Source organism: Notolabrus celidotus, chromosome 9 (assembly GCF_009762535.1).
Source record: "Notolabrus celidotus isolate fNotCel1 chromosome 9, fNotCel1.pri, whole genome shotgun sequence".
In the NCBI taxonomy this organism is placed as follows: domain Eukaryota; kingdom Metazoa; phylum Chordata; class Actinopteri; order Labriformes; family Labridae; genus Notolabrus; species Notolabrus celidotus.
Window position 1 is genome coordinate 10,439,813 of NC_048280.1, and position 15,212 is coordinate 10,455,024.

Here is a 15,212-nt window from a genome sequence, read left to right on the forward strand (position 1 = left end):
ACATAGAGGTAATAAATACATCCAGAAAGTTAAAAAGGCAGTATGTAGGTTATGTTTACACCGTGGCACCAGATTTTTGCATGTGCTATAGGACAAATATAATATACACATGTAATTAAATCAGTTCTATAGCTTGTCGTGTGCTGTAGTTGAATAAAAAAAGGCTGACTGCAGCATTCAAGGGTTACTAAAATGTGTAATAGTGTGATTTGGATTAGGACACAACTTTTGATGTTTGGTAGTTAAGTTAGAGACTAGATGGTCAAGAGTTGGTAAAGACCAAAACAAAGCTGAGTGAGGGAGTGTTGGACTGATATTTTCCGATACCTTTTACATTGAGAATCTACCACTGCAACATAACAAAGCTTCCCTGTCACATAATATTGGTCTGCCAGAGCATGATTTCAAGTGGCAACCTCCGGTGTTTAAAAATGATGCCAATGTGGAAGTGCCAAAAACTGCAGTTTCCTGAGTGTCCACTTGAGGCTGCCTTTAACTGCCAAGGAATCCCATGATAACAAAGTCCATTTTCACACTAGAATTACTGTAAACATGTTTGAATCCTGCTTTAAAAAACTGTTTTCATCTCTGTACCTCATTTCTTTACAACTGTAGGGTGGCCATCCATCCATCAAGCCACTTTCCTCCGTTTCTGCAAGGCCAGGTCGTGGTGGCAGCAGGCTAAGCAAGTGACCCCAAATGTCCCGCCTTAACCTTACCTGCATTGCACGCATATCTATGCCTGTCCCTGCCATAGACTGTGTAAAATATGGACATAGTACCCGGGACGTCACCCACGAGCAAAAGATGGTTGCTTCATGTATTTTTACAAGCTAGGCCTCATGGATACCGCAACTCCACATCTCTGCATTTTTCTGGCCAAAATTTAGCTGGATTAGCATTTCAATAACTGGCTTCCATCTCTTCAGAAAGCAACAGCTGACTAGAGTTAAGATTGAAATACACTGAGCGCTGTTCCATCCTCTTGACTCTCTTTTAAAGATGATGCCATTCTGTTTCTGCTGCGCCTCTGTTACTATCTACAATGCTGGAACGACCATCATTATACCAGTTTAAAGCAAAAAAAAGAAATCAATTGCTATAAGTCTTAATTACTTTTTTCTCAAGTCTTCCATAAAATCAAAACTAAACACATGTACTTGATGATGGTTAGGCTTGTATCAGCTTCAGTGACAAACAGGGTACATTTTATAGACTTAAAGCTATATTCATTTTCCAATGGAGACTCTTTATGCAGCAGTGTGGCAATGTTTCACCAGGAAAACTTTTTTTTTCTTTTGGCGGAAGGTGTGATAAATTCTGCAGAGTACACACTGAGCAGGTTAAGGAAAGAGGAGGAAACTAGTTCAAGGATAAAAGCGTGATATTTTATAAAAGACAGTATACATTATCTATAAAAAAACAGATTCTGAGGCAATACATGTGCCTCCGTGTGTGTGTGTGTGTGTGTGTACCTCTGAAACAGACTATATAAAGGATGTCAGTCACAGTAACTTTTCATGCTGCAAGCACAGACCTCTTGACAAGAGACTCAATCAGCAGCACTAAAGCCTTCCTCTGCCTCCTCTGCCTCTGCCACCCTACTTTTGTGTCGACTAATCTCCACTGTAGGATGTAGAGGAGCCGTTTGATATTGTCTTCCCCGGTGTTTTTCATTATCACCGTCTTACCGCAGCCTGCCGGTGGCATTACCTCGACATTAGTGGGCTTGACAGGCCGAGAATCACCACACAATCCTGTCACAACCTCCCATCTCTGCTGTAACCCTACTCACATTTCAAAGCCCCTCTCCCTCTTCTTATCTTTCACTTTCTTTTTTCTGCTTTGAGGTGGATCTGCAGCACGGTCATGGACAGTATTTTGAAGGAAATTGCTGAGAGGTGAGGCAGTTTGTAGGTATCCAAACTGCATTTAAGTGCAGAGTAAAGAACTAACAGGAGAATAATGTACAAGAAAAAATGATTCTGTTGATATCTTATTTTTCTTTTTTGTATCTTCTATTTTTTTCTTTTTTCTTCTCTTGACTACTATCTCTCACTGCACAGTCCATTCCACAGCCACAAACACAAACAGCATGCTTTGTTCACCATAGGCATTTCCAGACATGCCCAAATTGTTGTCAGGCTTGTTCTAATTAATGCAATAACACTATCAAATAATGCGCCCTCCAGTGGCCATTGAAGCCCACTTTAATTCAACTGCTTCATCATCAGCACTTCTTAATGAGGGCTCTTAAATTGGTGCTCGTCAGGAAGATGGATCTTTTCCTCTCTTTCTTTCTTGCATTCATATCTCCTCATTTGTTCCTGCTCTTTCTTTTAGTTCCATTAGAGGCTTGTTCTGTTTATCCTCCCTAAACGGACCTCATGTTATAGAAACAGAGCAGCTGAGAGGAAACCGTTTGCATAATTTATTAAAACATAGTCGCCTCAGGCAACAGTGGATGTTATTGTGATTCATTTTGACCTCTCTACACACGAAAACTATCTTGTTTCCATTCTGTTGTTACTCAGATTCTCACCTGAGCTGATCCAGCTGTCGTCCCTCTAGCTGTCATTTCTGCAGGGAAAATACAACAATCCTGACTTTTATGTATGAGAGGAGCTAAATGAGCTAACAAGCCAAGTATGGTGAGCACAGACACCACTTCCTACTAATTAGCGCTTGATTAAATTAAATAGTACTAGAGTTTCACCAAAACAAGTGGAACTTACTGAATGGTCTGTCAGTACAGTAAACTACACAGCAGGCCATATGTCTCATAACTGCATGGAAAACTCCAAACACAACACAAACACAGATGACTTCTAGGAGGACAGCCAGTGTCAGCCACCTGTCACTCAAAGTAGCCCTGCTTCTAATTATATACAACTCTCCAGCTTGGTATAATTGGTGCATGAGCCATTTTGGTGTTTTGAGAAGTGAGAAGAACAAAATTAGAGAAGATAAAAAGTGGTTTGATATGCATTGCAACTTCTCTATCTCAGTTTCAGAGGTTGCCATTATAATGACATGTCAATCACACAAGGTCACGTCTCTAAAGCATGCCCTGTTTTATCTTTAATATCACCCGATTGGGACTACTATCTCACAAATTAATATAATGCTGTAGATAGAATGAAGCCACAAAGGTTGTCTTCAGGCACACTCACAAGAGCCAGGACTTAAAAGACTTAAATATTTAGAATATATTTTTTAAACAACCATACTGTCTTTTGCAATTAGAGCAGTCGCCCCCTGCTGGCCATTAAAGAATGCAGGATATGTTACCAAAATGTGTCTGCAGAGCTAGAGGCTGCAGTTTTTGAAGGTGCAATTCTAAGGCCGTATCTCTAGGACCCTTGTGTTGTTGTGATGGTTATGGTGGAGGTTTATGGTAAGGGTTGGGGTTACAGATAGACACTAAAAAAAGTTATGTTAGACACAAAAAACGTGGTTATACCATAGACTGTATAAAATATGGACGTAGTATCCATCTGTTTCTGAAGCGCTGTTTTGATGCCAATATTGCTGCTGTTGAGCGATTGTGACGCAAAGAGGCGGGCTTTGAGCCTCTTACCAAACAGCTACAGTGTTCCCGCCAGTCAATCAAGTCAGCTGTGCCTCTCATTGGAAGACTTGTAATCTCGATATCTTCGAAATTGCCTCGTTAGAAAAGAATTCACCACCCGTACAGTAACGATCGAGAAATGAGCTATCTAGACCAGTGGTTCCCAAACTTTTCAGCCGGCGACCACCAAAACATAGGTGCCAAAGACTCACGACTCCCACTGTCCCTCAAAGTGATTCAAAGTGGCTTCATTTAGCTGGTCTGTAGAAAAGTAGCCTACCTATATGTGCATGTGGCTGTTTCAACTCATTACATTTTCTATTTTCAAGGTTTTATTTCAAATTTAGCTGCAATTTTTTACTAAATTGGGTAAAAGGTACTATTTTTTTTGATAACTTTAAAAAAAAAAAAAAAACATTCTGGAAGACATCTCATGACCCCCCATTTGTGTCTCGCAACCCGCCCGGGGGGTCCCGACCCACACTTTGGGAACCCCTGAACTAGACTGCACTCGTCTTTTGTACCAGGCTGTAAACATGTTTATTTCTGCTGTAAAGATCGTCTTTTTTGAATTGGTTTGTATGTGGTTTCAGGTACTTCCGGAGCCAGCCTCAAGTGGATCCTCGATGAACTGCATTTTTTAGCACTCCCGCATTGGACCCATATTTTTAGACCGGAGGTTGCCGCTTGGGTTATACACTAAAAATGTAGTCCTAGATGAACACCAGGCGGTGCTGTGGCAAACAACAAGGGTCTTAGAATTGTGGTCCCAGAAATGCAGTCTCCGGGTCAGCAGACACAGGCTACTTTATTAAGGGTCTTTTATTTAAGATTTGTGGTTAAAGAGAGACTTAAAGGTGCCCAGTTGTGTGCTTGTGTGCTCTAATATGACCTTACAATGAGTGGACTTACATTAGCAAAGTGTCAAAGTTCCTGCCGCTAATTAGAGCATGAAAGCTTTCAGGGCCACAGTTTGAGATTACCATAAACTGAGACAAGCTGTTCAGACTTAGGCCTCAGAAAGCTGCAGACATAAATGCAAAGAAAATAACGTAGCATTGTCTTTTCATACTAACACAAAACTTATCAGGCCTGAAGTATACCTGGCTCTGGCAGAACATTTTTGCCTTTCAGCACACAAACCTTCGCAGCAGGTCCAACACCTCCCGCCCAGGGGATCCACAGTCAACAGCAGCACTCACACTCTCTCCCCGGCTCTTGGTATTGATATTTGCTAACAGCCAAAATTACTTTTTGGAAAGAATCATCTGGGATGTTATATAAAATAATAACTCCTGGATCAACTTTACTTTGTGTTTCATTACATCTCAAAATGAAAGTAAGAAAAATAGCTGGCTGCTTTTTTTTCGTGGTGGTCACAGAGAGAGTCACACTTCATGATCACACAACATCCAGTTTTTAAGAGCTAAATTAAATCTATGAAGAGAAAATAACTTCATGAGAAATACCATCTGAAGAGTGCTGCAGCCAAATACAAATGCTCAGGCTGAAAACATGCTGAGAGGCTGCAAGGTTAATAGTTTAATTCCCACTTATTCCTCTCATTCATGAGTTGATAAAGCAGCGACTAAATAAAGCATCTAATGCTCTCAACATCATCCCTACTTCACATGCCTGGATGACAGCAATCAGTGGAGGAGTTCGTCCTGTTCTCAGTCTCTAGCTCCTGAAAAGTGAATGCTTTCAAGTTTCTTACAACATGAACCATCATCACTTATATTGATTTATTTTCAGTGAAGTGAAAGCATTGATAGGACTGATGTGGACAGTGGACATTAATGCTCGGAACATCATGACGAAGAGGTGTTTTTGTAGAGTTTACTGATTTTGCTCTATAGTTGAGGACTTTCTGCCTGTGGTGCACAGAGTTGACCTTATCAGAGGAAACCACAGGATTCAGCTGGTGTGTTCTTGTGAGCGTTCAGGCGTGAATGTGAGAAAACAGAACATGAATTTTCCATCGTACTTTCACACTTCTATTTTTATGTATTAATTACCACATTATGTATTACTGGACATAACAATTTTGCATCATACTTTCATTTGAAGCCAACCTATTTCTGTTATTTCAATTATAAAATCTATTTATCAATCTATATTACTCAAATATTATGCTGAAAACCTCTTATTGATTAGGGTTGGAAACAGCAGACATCACTAAGAAAGGAGTCAGACCCGATGTGTTCTCCACTACAGTTTGCAAACATGACTTTCTTGTTGAACACTTCCACCTAGAGGTGTATCACAGTAAAACATCAGTTTTTGTCAGCAGCAGCACATCATGAGGCATCATACAGCTGATTATTGGCTGAGTTTCTTTATAAAACATGTTTTCATTTTCCCTGAAATCACTTGAACGTGAAGATTTTTTTTGCTGGTTATGAAACACGCTGAATATAAAACTGATGCCGCTTTGTGACCAAGCAGCAACCTCTGGTCTAAAAATATGAGTCCAATGCGGAACTGCTAAAAGCTGCAGTTCATCAAGGTTCCGCTTGAAGCTGGCTCAATGGAAGTACCTGAAACCACATACACATAAATGGGAAAAAGACGATCTTTACAACAGAAATAAACATGTTTACAGCCTGGTACAAAAGACGAGTGTAGTCTGGATAGCTCATTTCTCGATCGGCTCACACTGCATGGGGGGTGAATTTTTTTCAAACGCGGCAATTTCAAAGATATTGAGATTATGAGTCTTCCCATGAGAGGCAGAGCTTACTGTGGGAACACTCAAACTCCGCCTCTTTACATCACACTGGCTCCACAGCAGCAATATGGCTGCCGCCGACCACTGGCCTCAAAACAGCGCTTCAGAAACAGATGGGTGACTCCACTGATACTACGTCCATATTTTATACAGTCTATGTTTATGACCTACAAAAGCAACTAAGACCATCAGCAACTAGAGAAGTGATTTCTATATAGCGCTTTGTAATGCACGTAATCACAGCTGAGGGTAGGTGTCAGACAGAAGAAGTTACAGCACTCTGCAGAAGTGTTGTCATGTTCTATGATACAGACAGATAGTGAGTGATATGTTTGACTGTTTGAAAACTACATGATAAGATTTTTTTGTCAGAAAACATTACGTGGAGAGACGGAGGTTTATTGAGAGGAGATAGAAACGGCGTCTCTCGTCTCTCACCATAGGCAACGTGAGATCTCTAGCTTATAAGACAGGCGAGCTAACAGGACTAGCCAGGAATCAGACGGAGAGCTTCACGGCAACGTGGCTGTATCAAGATATTCCCGACAACAACGTCTCCATTGACGGCTTACAGAATGTCCGGGCGGACCGGGATAGCACCGAGAGCGCTGTGGGCCTCCAACCATGTTGTCTGCGCAGGGAGATCTCACATGTCATACTGGTAGCTGTTTACAGCCCCCCTCTGCCAACCCGACTACGGTGTACAGCATTCTGAAAGCTGCCATAGCCAGACTCCAGACAGACCACCAGAGTGCCCTCTTCCTGATCTCCGAGGACTTCAACCATTTATTTTGTACATAGCTTATTCTGTCTTCTGTACATACTTTATTATCATTATTTTCATTTTATTTTTATTCATATCTTATTAATTACTTCTTGTATTATTTTTATTTGATATTCTTAATTATTGTGTATAGGAGCAACTTTAATGACTGAATTTCCCCCCGGAATAAATAAAGTATTTCTGATTTAACACAAGTAAAGGAAAAGGGCAGTAGTGAGATAAGAGGTGCTGTTTTGCCCCACAGGAGGGCGCCACACTAAAATATTCCTCACAGGAGCTTTAATTGTTTTGTTTTTTTTATTTCCTAGTTTTTTTTTCCTTTGAGCTCATCATTGATGATTTGATATCTAATTCCATAATTGTTGATTTCACACTTTGTAATCTAGGTTTTACACAGCACACTTAAAGATAGACCACGCTACACACAGAAGACCTACCTGGCTTCTGCACCTTAAAAAACTACAGTAACAGAGATAGTGAAATTGAGGACATGGCTCTCTGTGTAACTTGATTAAAGAAACCTTCTTTGTGTTATTTCCAAAGTTTAAATACATTTTTTTTTATCATTGTCTGCTGGGCTTTTTTGTGTTACAAGATGTTGAGTACTGAAACACAAATAGAGAAACTAAGGTGCAGCTGCTGACATTGACAAAGTGAAGTCAAATATAAAGAAAATACACCCTCACCAATTCTCAGACAATCACCTCACTATCTGTTTCCAAATCACTTTCAGAGTAACAAATCATTGAAGTTTTGCATTCTGAGCAGCCTCAAAGTCTTTTACATCATTGTTCCCTGTACTGAATTTCTCCTCTGCCTCCTTCTGTCTCTTTTGCCTTCACTCCAGGGAGGTCAAAGGTCAGGGTGAGATACCCTCAGAGCTCTTGGAGCTGAAGCACAGTCTCAGCGGGGCGAATGCAGCAGGGGAGGCAGCCTCTGGACATCCAGATGGAGGACGGTGTCTCTCTCCCTTTGAGGTCGTCCTGCCACCCTGCTGGTGCTGCGCGGACCTGTTCACTCCTACATGCTGAGCTGTTTCTGCTGACAGTGAAGAGGTGGGAGGTGGCTGCTTAACATCACAGGCCGCAGACTAACTGAGCTTAAGTGGTTGAGCTGCATACAGTATAACCATTTAAGAGAAACTCAGGGCTTAAAAGCTGTTTTATATTCAAGAAGAGAGAAGTGCAGATAGATTAGCTTCATAGATTAATAGACATGCTGATTTTAGATGTATGTGGAGATAATCTGTTTCTTAATCAGTCAAAATTAATCTTTGCCAAGACAAGAAAGAGACTATAGCCGCAGGTTTATGGGACACATTTTCTTACTTAACATCTGCAGTGGGTATCAAGCTGTGCAGATTTTTTATTTATTTTTTTAAGGGGGGGGGGGTGCTTTCACACTTTTACACAGGAAACCGGAGAGAGAGGAGGGGAATGACATGGCTCCATTCCACAAACTGGAATGGAGCCTGGGCAGCCCGCTACATTGGCACGGAACTCAACTGTTAGGCTAAGTCTGCGCCTAGAGGTTTTTTTTTTACTTAGCTTTGAGGTTCTTTCTTGATCTTGAGCACAGCATGACTAAACAAAATCCTCAGGAGGTTATGTTTTAATTAAAATGCTTAAAGCAAATCACATGTACTTCTTCAGGAAATAGGGTTGCTTAAATTTTATGCAGACAAAATATTATTGAATTCTTTAACGCACTGTTCCGTGAAGAAAATATGAAACTGCACTTTTTGCATGACCAGTTCTCCAGTCTCAAAGTCAGATTTTTATTTCTTTTTAATGAACATTTTGTTAAATTCATGAAAAAAGCTCTCATATGAATTGAATCCAGAGAGATTTTTAAGTTTTGTTCAATAACAATGATAATACATACTTAAAATCTGAGGTTTTGCTCTTGCTAACAAGTGGATACCAGACCCTAAAACAATGACCAGTTTGAGGCAGTCATGTGGCAGTGGTATAGTGTATTCGTAAGCTGTTAGTTCTTTAAGTTGTGGGGACTGAATGTGGTTCATGTCCGCATCATTTTGGTCACATAGCACTGTTTTCTGTCACAAGATAGAAATACTCTGCTGTTGATACTGTTTGATGTGTTTCGATTGCAAAATGTGGTGTTGATGAAAAAAAAAATTCAAAAGAAGAAATAAAGCTGCACAATGTAAGTTTTGTGAAGTTAGATTTACTGGAATGTAAACATATTTAGAACAAATATCGACTACATTATGTACAACAAAGCCCTGTTAGTCAACAAATACATTAAGACATTAGTTTATGAAACAGATTTAATAAGAATTTTACTGGAAATAGCTTTAATTGTAGTTTCTCACCCTTTGAGAAGATGCACCATTTTTATCCACCACAGATCTGAACTGTTCTGTAGCAATGACCTGCCACTGTGTAAACCAGCTGACTTTAAATGAGCTTTGTTTTATTGATGCTCCTTGAGAAACTCTCTCATGTAGGCGGCCAGAGCTTCAGTGTCCTCCAGTGTGACAGCGTTGTACAGGGAGGCACGAATTCCTCCAACTGACCTGCAGAGGGAGACACAGTGTCATTTTTAAAAGGTTGAAGAATGGAAGAGTATGTTTTTCAACTTTTTTAACTGCTGGTGTGTATAAATTTACTCATTTGTGATATTGTTCCTCTAACCTGTGTCCCTTCAGTGAAATCATTCCACGTTTTGCTGCACCCTCCAGGAACTGCTTTTCCAGGGCATCATCTCCTTCCTTCTTCCCGACACGAAATGGAACGTTCATCCGACTACGACAAGTGTCTTCAACCGGACACCTGGACCGGTGGACACAACGGAGAGGAGTTCTAATATAACTATTTTAATCCGGGTCATAAATCACTCTGCTGAAATCTTTGCAGATACGGTTAATAAATTAACATAACTTAAGGCTGATTTATACTTCTGCGTCTCCCCTACGCAGCAGGGGCTGACGCGGACATGAGCCCCACATACTTGTGCGTCGGTGTGTCCGTGTCGCGCAGCAATTCTCCGCCGAAACGCCTGAGGGCAGTGTGGTCTCTCTGATAGCCGTCCGCCTGCTTCCGGTCCCGCTACGATCTCTGTTTACTTTTCCACAGAGTTTCAGAGCGTGTTATGTTAATCTACAGCTGATACATGTTGCTGTTTATCATACAGACATGATTACATGAAGAATAGAGAGGAGGAGATGAAATACACGGCCGATGTGCGGCGGATGTCCGGGATCCCGGAAGTGTTGTAAATGCGGGAAAGACAAAGCCGCCGAGTGGACCAATCACAGAGCTTGCGGTCCGCGTCGGCTCTACGGGGAGTTACATTTTGGAGGAGGTGCACGTCAGCTACGTGCGTAGGCCACGGCGTAGGTATGGGAGCTACGCGGACCCCCGGCGTAGGGTACGCCGTTGATTCAACGCAGAAGTATAAATCAGCCTTTAATCAAATAAAATTGTGATCATGAATTTCCTACATTTAAACACCTACGGCTAAAGTTTGATGATACTTACACAAAGAAACCATTCGAAGCGCTGATGATGTCATAAATCATGGAGGACTTCTGCTTGTTGAGCCTCTCCATGGCAGCGCTGCCACCGTTGTTCTTAATCCACTCCAGAACTAGACCCATGACGTAGATACTGCACAGACGAAACAATCAATCAGGGGTAAAAATGACTGCAAAAGTACCTTTACATTTATAGTTTGTAGTTTTGGTAATGTTTGTGAGAAGTCACTGGAGGTGAGTCCGTACCTGAAACACGGCGGTGTGTTGTAGAGGGAGTTCATTTCAGCCATCACCTTGTAGTCCATGACGATTGGACACTCTTTCAGAGCGTTGCCTAACAAATCCTCTCGAACGATGACCACTGTCACACCGGCACAGCCCACGTTCTTCTGAGCCCCGGCAAAGATCAGGCCGAACTACACAAAGAAAAATGACATGTTTAAATCAGACTCCATCTTTAAGAACATCACTAACTTACTGGACTCAGAACTGATACAGTTGGAGTCCAAAAGGTCTCTGTCAATATGTAGGCTGAGCAGCAGCAGCAAAGTGAGAGAGGTAAAGGCCTTTTTTTTTTTAGTATCATTCTTGTTCTCACCTTCGACACATCCACGGGTCGGGACAGGAAGTTTGAGGACATGTCGCTGACGAGGATCACCCCGTTTGTTTCGGGTGTGAAGTTGTATTCCACGCCGTGAACCGTCTCGTTGCAGCAGTAGTAGACGTAGGAGGCTGAGGGGTTCAGGGTCCAGCTGCTGGGGTCGGGAATTCCTGGAGGGAGCACCAAAGAAAAATAAATAAAACATTAAACCAGTATAAAGACAGCCATGGTACTTTCTCTTAGCCATGCTAACTGTCTCAATGTGAAGACTGTGACATGATGCTTAGTATGTTTAATGTTTACCATGTTCCACAGGTTAGTTTCGTGAGGAAGACTGAGACCACATTCATGTTCTGAGCATTGTGGATACCCACACACCACATTTTTATCAACTCAGTTCCCAGTTATTCCACCATAAAGAAGTTGTGGACTTACTTTTGCAGTAAAATATGTCAACCTGAGTGCTCATGCAAATCTACTTCACACATTCAGCTTCAACCCACTTCATCTGCTCATTGTTTGGCTCAGAAAAAACTTTTTACATTTTGATTCGCCCTACAACTGGGTCTTAGTGTCACAGTTACCAAGTAGCAAATATTACAGTAGATGCACTGGTTGACTTTAAGTCCTCAGGGCTCTTTGGTTCAGAAACATTTGATTGTGATTCCAGGGTTAGATAACTTTGATCAAACTTTGTTCAAATAAATACATTTTCAGCATCTTCTGATAAATGTAGTTGGAAATGGGAAAAATAACCAAATGTTAAATTAAACATGAACCCTAATGAGAACCCAAATCAGACACAACCATGTGGAAATGGGCTGCTCACATACCAGAGGCTTTCATTGGTTGCCAGGTCTTTTGTTCTCTTACGCAACAGCCAGAACACACAGCCCGGGTTTGTATAAGGACTGTTCTAATGCAGCGTGAATGACAATGACCATAGGATAGGAGCTGACACAAAATAAAGCGGAACAGAGCTGAATTGGCCACACTTCATGTCATTGAAGACAAATAAGTGTAGTTACAGAGCCTCCATCCAGGGACTGATTGATTCCTTACTCCTGTTAGAAGAAGAACATCATGTCCCCATCCCCACACTTACTCGTGTAACTGTCCAGCTTTGGATGGACGATGTTGACTTTGCCGTATTTTTCCGCTTCCTTCGCTGCTTTTGCCGACCACGTGCCGGTCACCAAGTAGTCCGCACACCTGTCACCTTTCAGACCAATCAGGTTTAGAGGGACAGCGCTGAACTGTCCGGACCCTCCGCCCTGCAGAAACATCACCTTGTAGTTATCGGGGATGTTTCTGTCAAAACAAGAAAGAAAATTAATTAATACATTTTTACAGTTTGCAGTTTTTTGCAAGTGTTGGTGGTATTTTTTTAATATCTGAAGAGACATTAAACTTTTGAATTCATAGCTTTAAAAAAGGTATATACCCTTTATGTGTTATTTTATAAAACAATCTGTGAGAATGTTATGACTTTTAGTGCTGCTCTAGGGGTGTACCATGACAAGTTATTAACCAAATCAACCTAAATTACAGTTCAAAGAAGTTGGTATAGGGGAATTACATCTGTAAAACATACTGTCCTCATAACAACAACAGTTTGGTTAAGAGTTCAATGCATAAAAAGTGTAAAATCCACAAAAAAAGGATTACAAGAAGCTTTAACTCTCTCTGTTTAATCATACATTTATAAATATTTGGATGGACACACCCAAAAGAACTACAAACACCACCTTTACACAGATTAACCAGAACAGGTTTGGAGTTCAACCACAACTAGCCTGACATGCTGGCACAAGAGAGGACACGAGAAACACAAAGTTAAAAGAGAACTATTGACTTAAAAGGAGTCATATTTCAAATACATGTTACTGCATAATTTTTCTTCTGTATTTCAGAGTATCTTTTATAGAAATTAAGCTGACACGGCTAAACATGGGGTCACAGAGTCTACTTGTAAACAATGTCAAATTGGTATGCAGAGTGTGGCTAACACTAGCAGAGCTAGCACCACCAGCCTTTGGTCCTCCTTGCAGGTTAACAACAATATGCCGGTGCTTGTTACACATTTCCCTAGTTGGTTATAAGCCAACTTAACTAGACAAAGCCTATATACAACTTCTTCATTCATATACATAAAACTAAAAATATTAATGAATAGTTTATCCGAACGGTCATTCTGGTGCCAACTAGTGCAGGTGACGTTTTACTTCCAAATAGGATTCAAAATTTTCAATATCATAAGCTGAAATATGAAACAAAATATTATCGGGGATGAGCTGTCATGATGGTGCTGTACTTTAATGTTAAAACACTGACTGTGTCTTTAAACAAAACAGGAGTGAAGAAGAAGAACAGTACAGGAGGAGCAATGTGTCAAACAACAAAGCAGCACTTACAGCAGCTCTCTCATGAGACTCTCTGTTCTGTTGAGGATTTTATTGAAGTCGGATGATCTGTGGCTCATTTCTGGTTCAAACAGAATCAAATACATTACATTCAATAGAAACAATAACAGGAAAGATAACTTTGTTGATGTGTTGCTTAAAATTGATTGAAAAAGTGCAAACACATGCTTCAGTCAGCTGCCTAAAATGAATCCCATATGAAGACTTTGTCTTTTAATGTGCATGTCTGTGAACTGGACAGTTATCAGCTGGAGATATGTCATGATGTGTGTATGTCTGATAATCAAGAATACAGATCATTTAACTCTAAATAAATCCTGAGGTTGTACTCACCAAGAACACTGATGCCAGTGCCACCATAGTTGAGGAGCTCCCTTTGTGCTTGAATCAGCACCTGCAAAAAAATCAGTATCTTTTCAAAATCCACAAATTGCATAAAAAATAGAGCCTGATTGACAGGATTTTAGGAGGTTTAAAATGTAGATTTAAAAAAAAAAAGTTTGGACAGCAACAAGGACAGTGTTTAGAGATGTCCCTCTATGTATGTAAAATTTTGGTATTACACATTATTCTACAAAATAATATTGTTTATTACCTTTTTTCTTGCTTTGATCAACATAACTTTATTAGTCAAGTGTTTATTTTATCCTTCAATGTGAATCTGAGTTGGTTTTCTGAGTGCAGGCTGTGATTACTTCTTCACACCTGCATGGCATGATTCTGCCATCTAGAGGCTGCAGGCGCCACTGAGGCCCAAAGGAGCAGGTTTCCACATGAATGAATGAGGCTGATGCAACTCAACACTCTGTTTTCAGCTTGTTGGAGCTGCTGACAAACGCCAAGTCGACATCTACACAGTCATTAACCCACATGTAACAGCAGGCCTGTGACTATGTCTGCGAGAGGGGGGCCACCATACAGTCTATGGGGGCAACTCATTCACCGTGAATGTTTAAAAACTGAGACTCCATGTTGCTTAACACAATCAAATAAAATAATAGGTGGTATTGTGCATTATGACTGCAGAGTGCATCTGCAGAGACACCCCGATCAGAAAACAATCTCACCTTTTATATTGTGAAAGTGACATTAATTTTGGAGTACCATGGTTAGCTTGTCCCCTGCACCCTTTCCTTGTTTTAAACGTTACACAAGCATTTTAATGTAAAGGAGTTTCTGCAACTTACGGTTTGGGGGAGTTTTGCAGGTCCAGCGCCAAAGTTGATAGTTTGTTTCTGCTCCATGATGTGAAATGATTCCCTGTGTTCAGATAAAAGACAGTTCCTCTGTTTGATTCAGCGATGTGGATTATTACTTCCCCCTTATTCTGTTCGGTACTGCTGCTGCTGCTCTCCTCCTGTGCTCTTCAGCGTGGATGCCAGTTGAAGATGTTGCGTTCAAGTACGCCTCGTAAAATAGATACTCCAAGAAAAAATGTAATGCTTTAACTAAACCATGGGCGTGTCTGATTTATATATATTGTTGAACTTTACACATTATTTAAATCATAATCTAAGCTGACTAACACTAATGTGTACGTATCAATATCGCTTATTGTAATCACATCTTGTATCACATCTTGTATCACATCTTGTATGAC

General features: G+C 40.7%; 1 protein-coding gene across 1 annotated transcript; it reads right to left on the reverse strand.

Moving 5' to 3' along the window:
- Nucleotides 1-9,256: 9,256 nt before the first annotated feature.
- psat1 (phosphoserine aminotransferase 1) lies at nucleotides 9,257-15,012 on the reverse strand. Its single transcript, XM_034692813.1, has 9 exons — nucleotides 14,800-15,012; nucleotides 13,946-14,006; nucleotides 13,604-13,673; nucleotides 12,295-12,500; nucleotides 11,187-11,359; nucleotides 10,835-11,004; nucleotides 10,593-10,721; nucleotides 9,747-9,884; nucleotides 9,257-9,628 (listed from the first exon to the last, which is right to left on the reverse strand). Exons 1-9 carry the CDS (start codon nucleotides 14,854-14,856, stop codon nucleotides 9,526-9,528), a joined length of 1,107 nt encoding a protein of 368 aa, XP_034548704.1. The 5' UTR covers nucleotides 14,857-15,012; the 3' UTR covers nucleotides 9,257-9,525.
- Nucleotides 15,013-15,212: the final 200 nt, after the last annotated feature.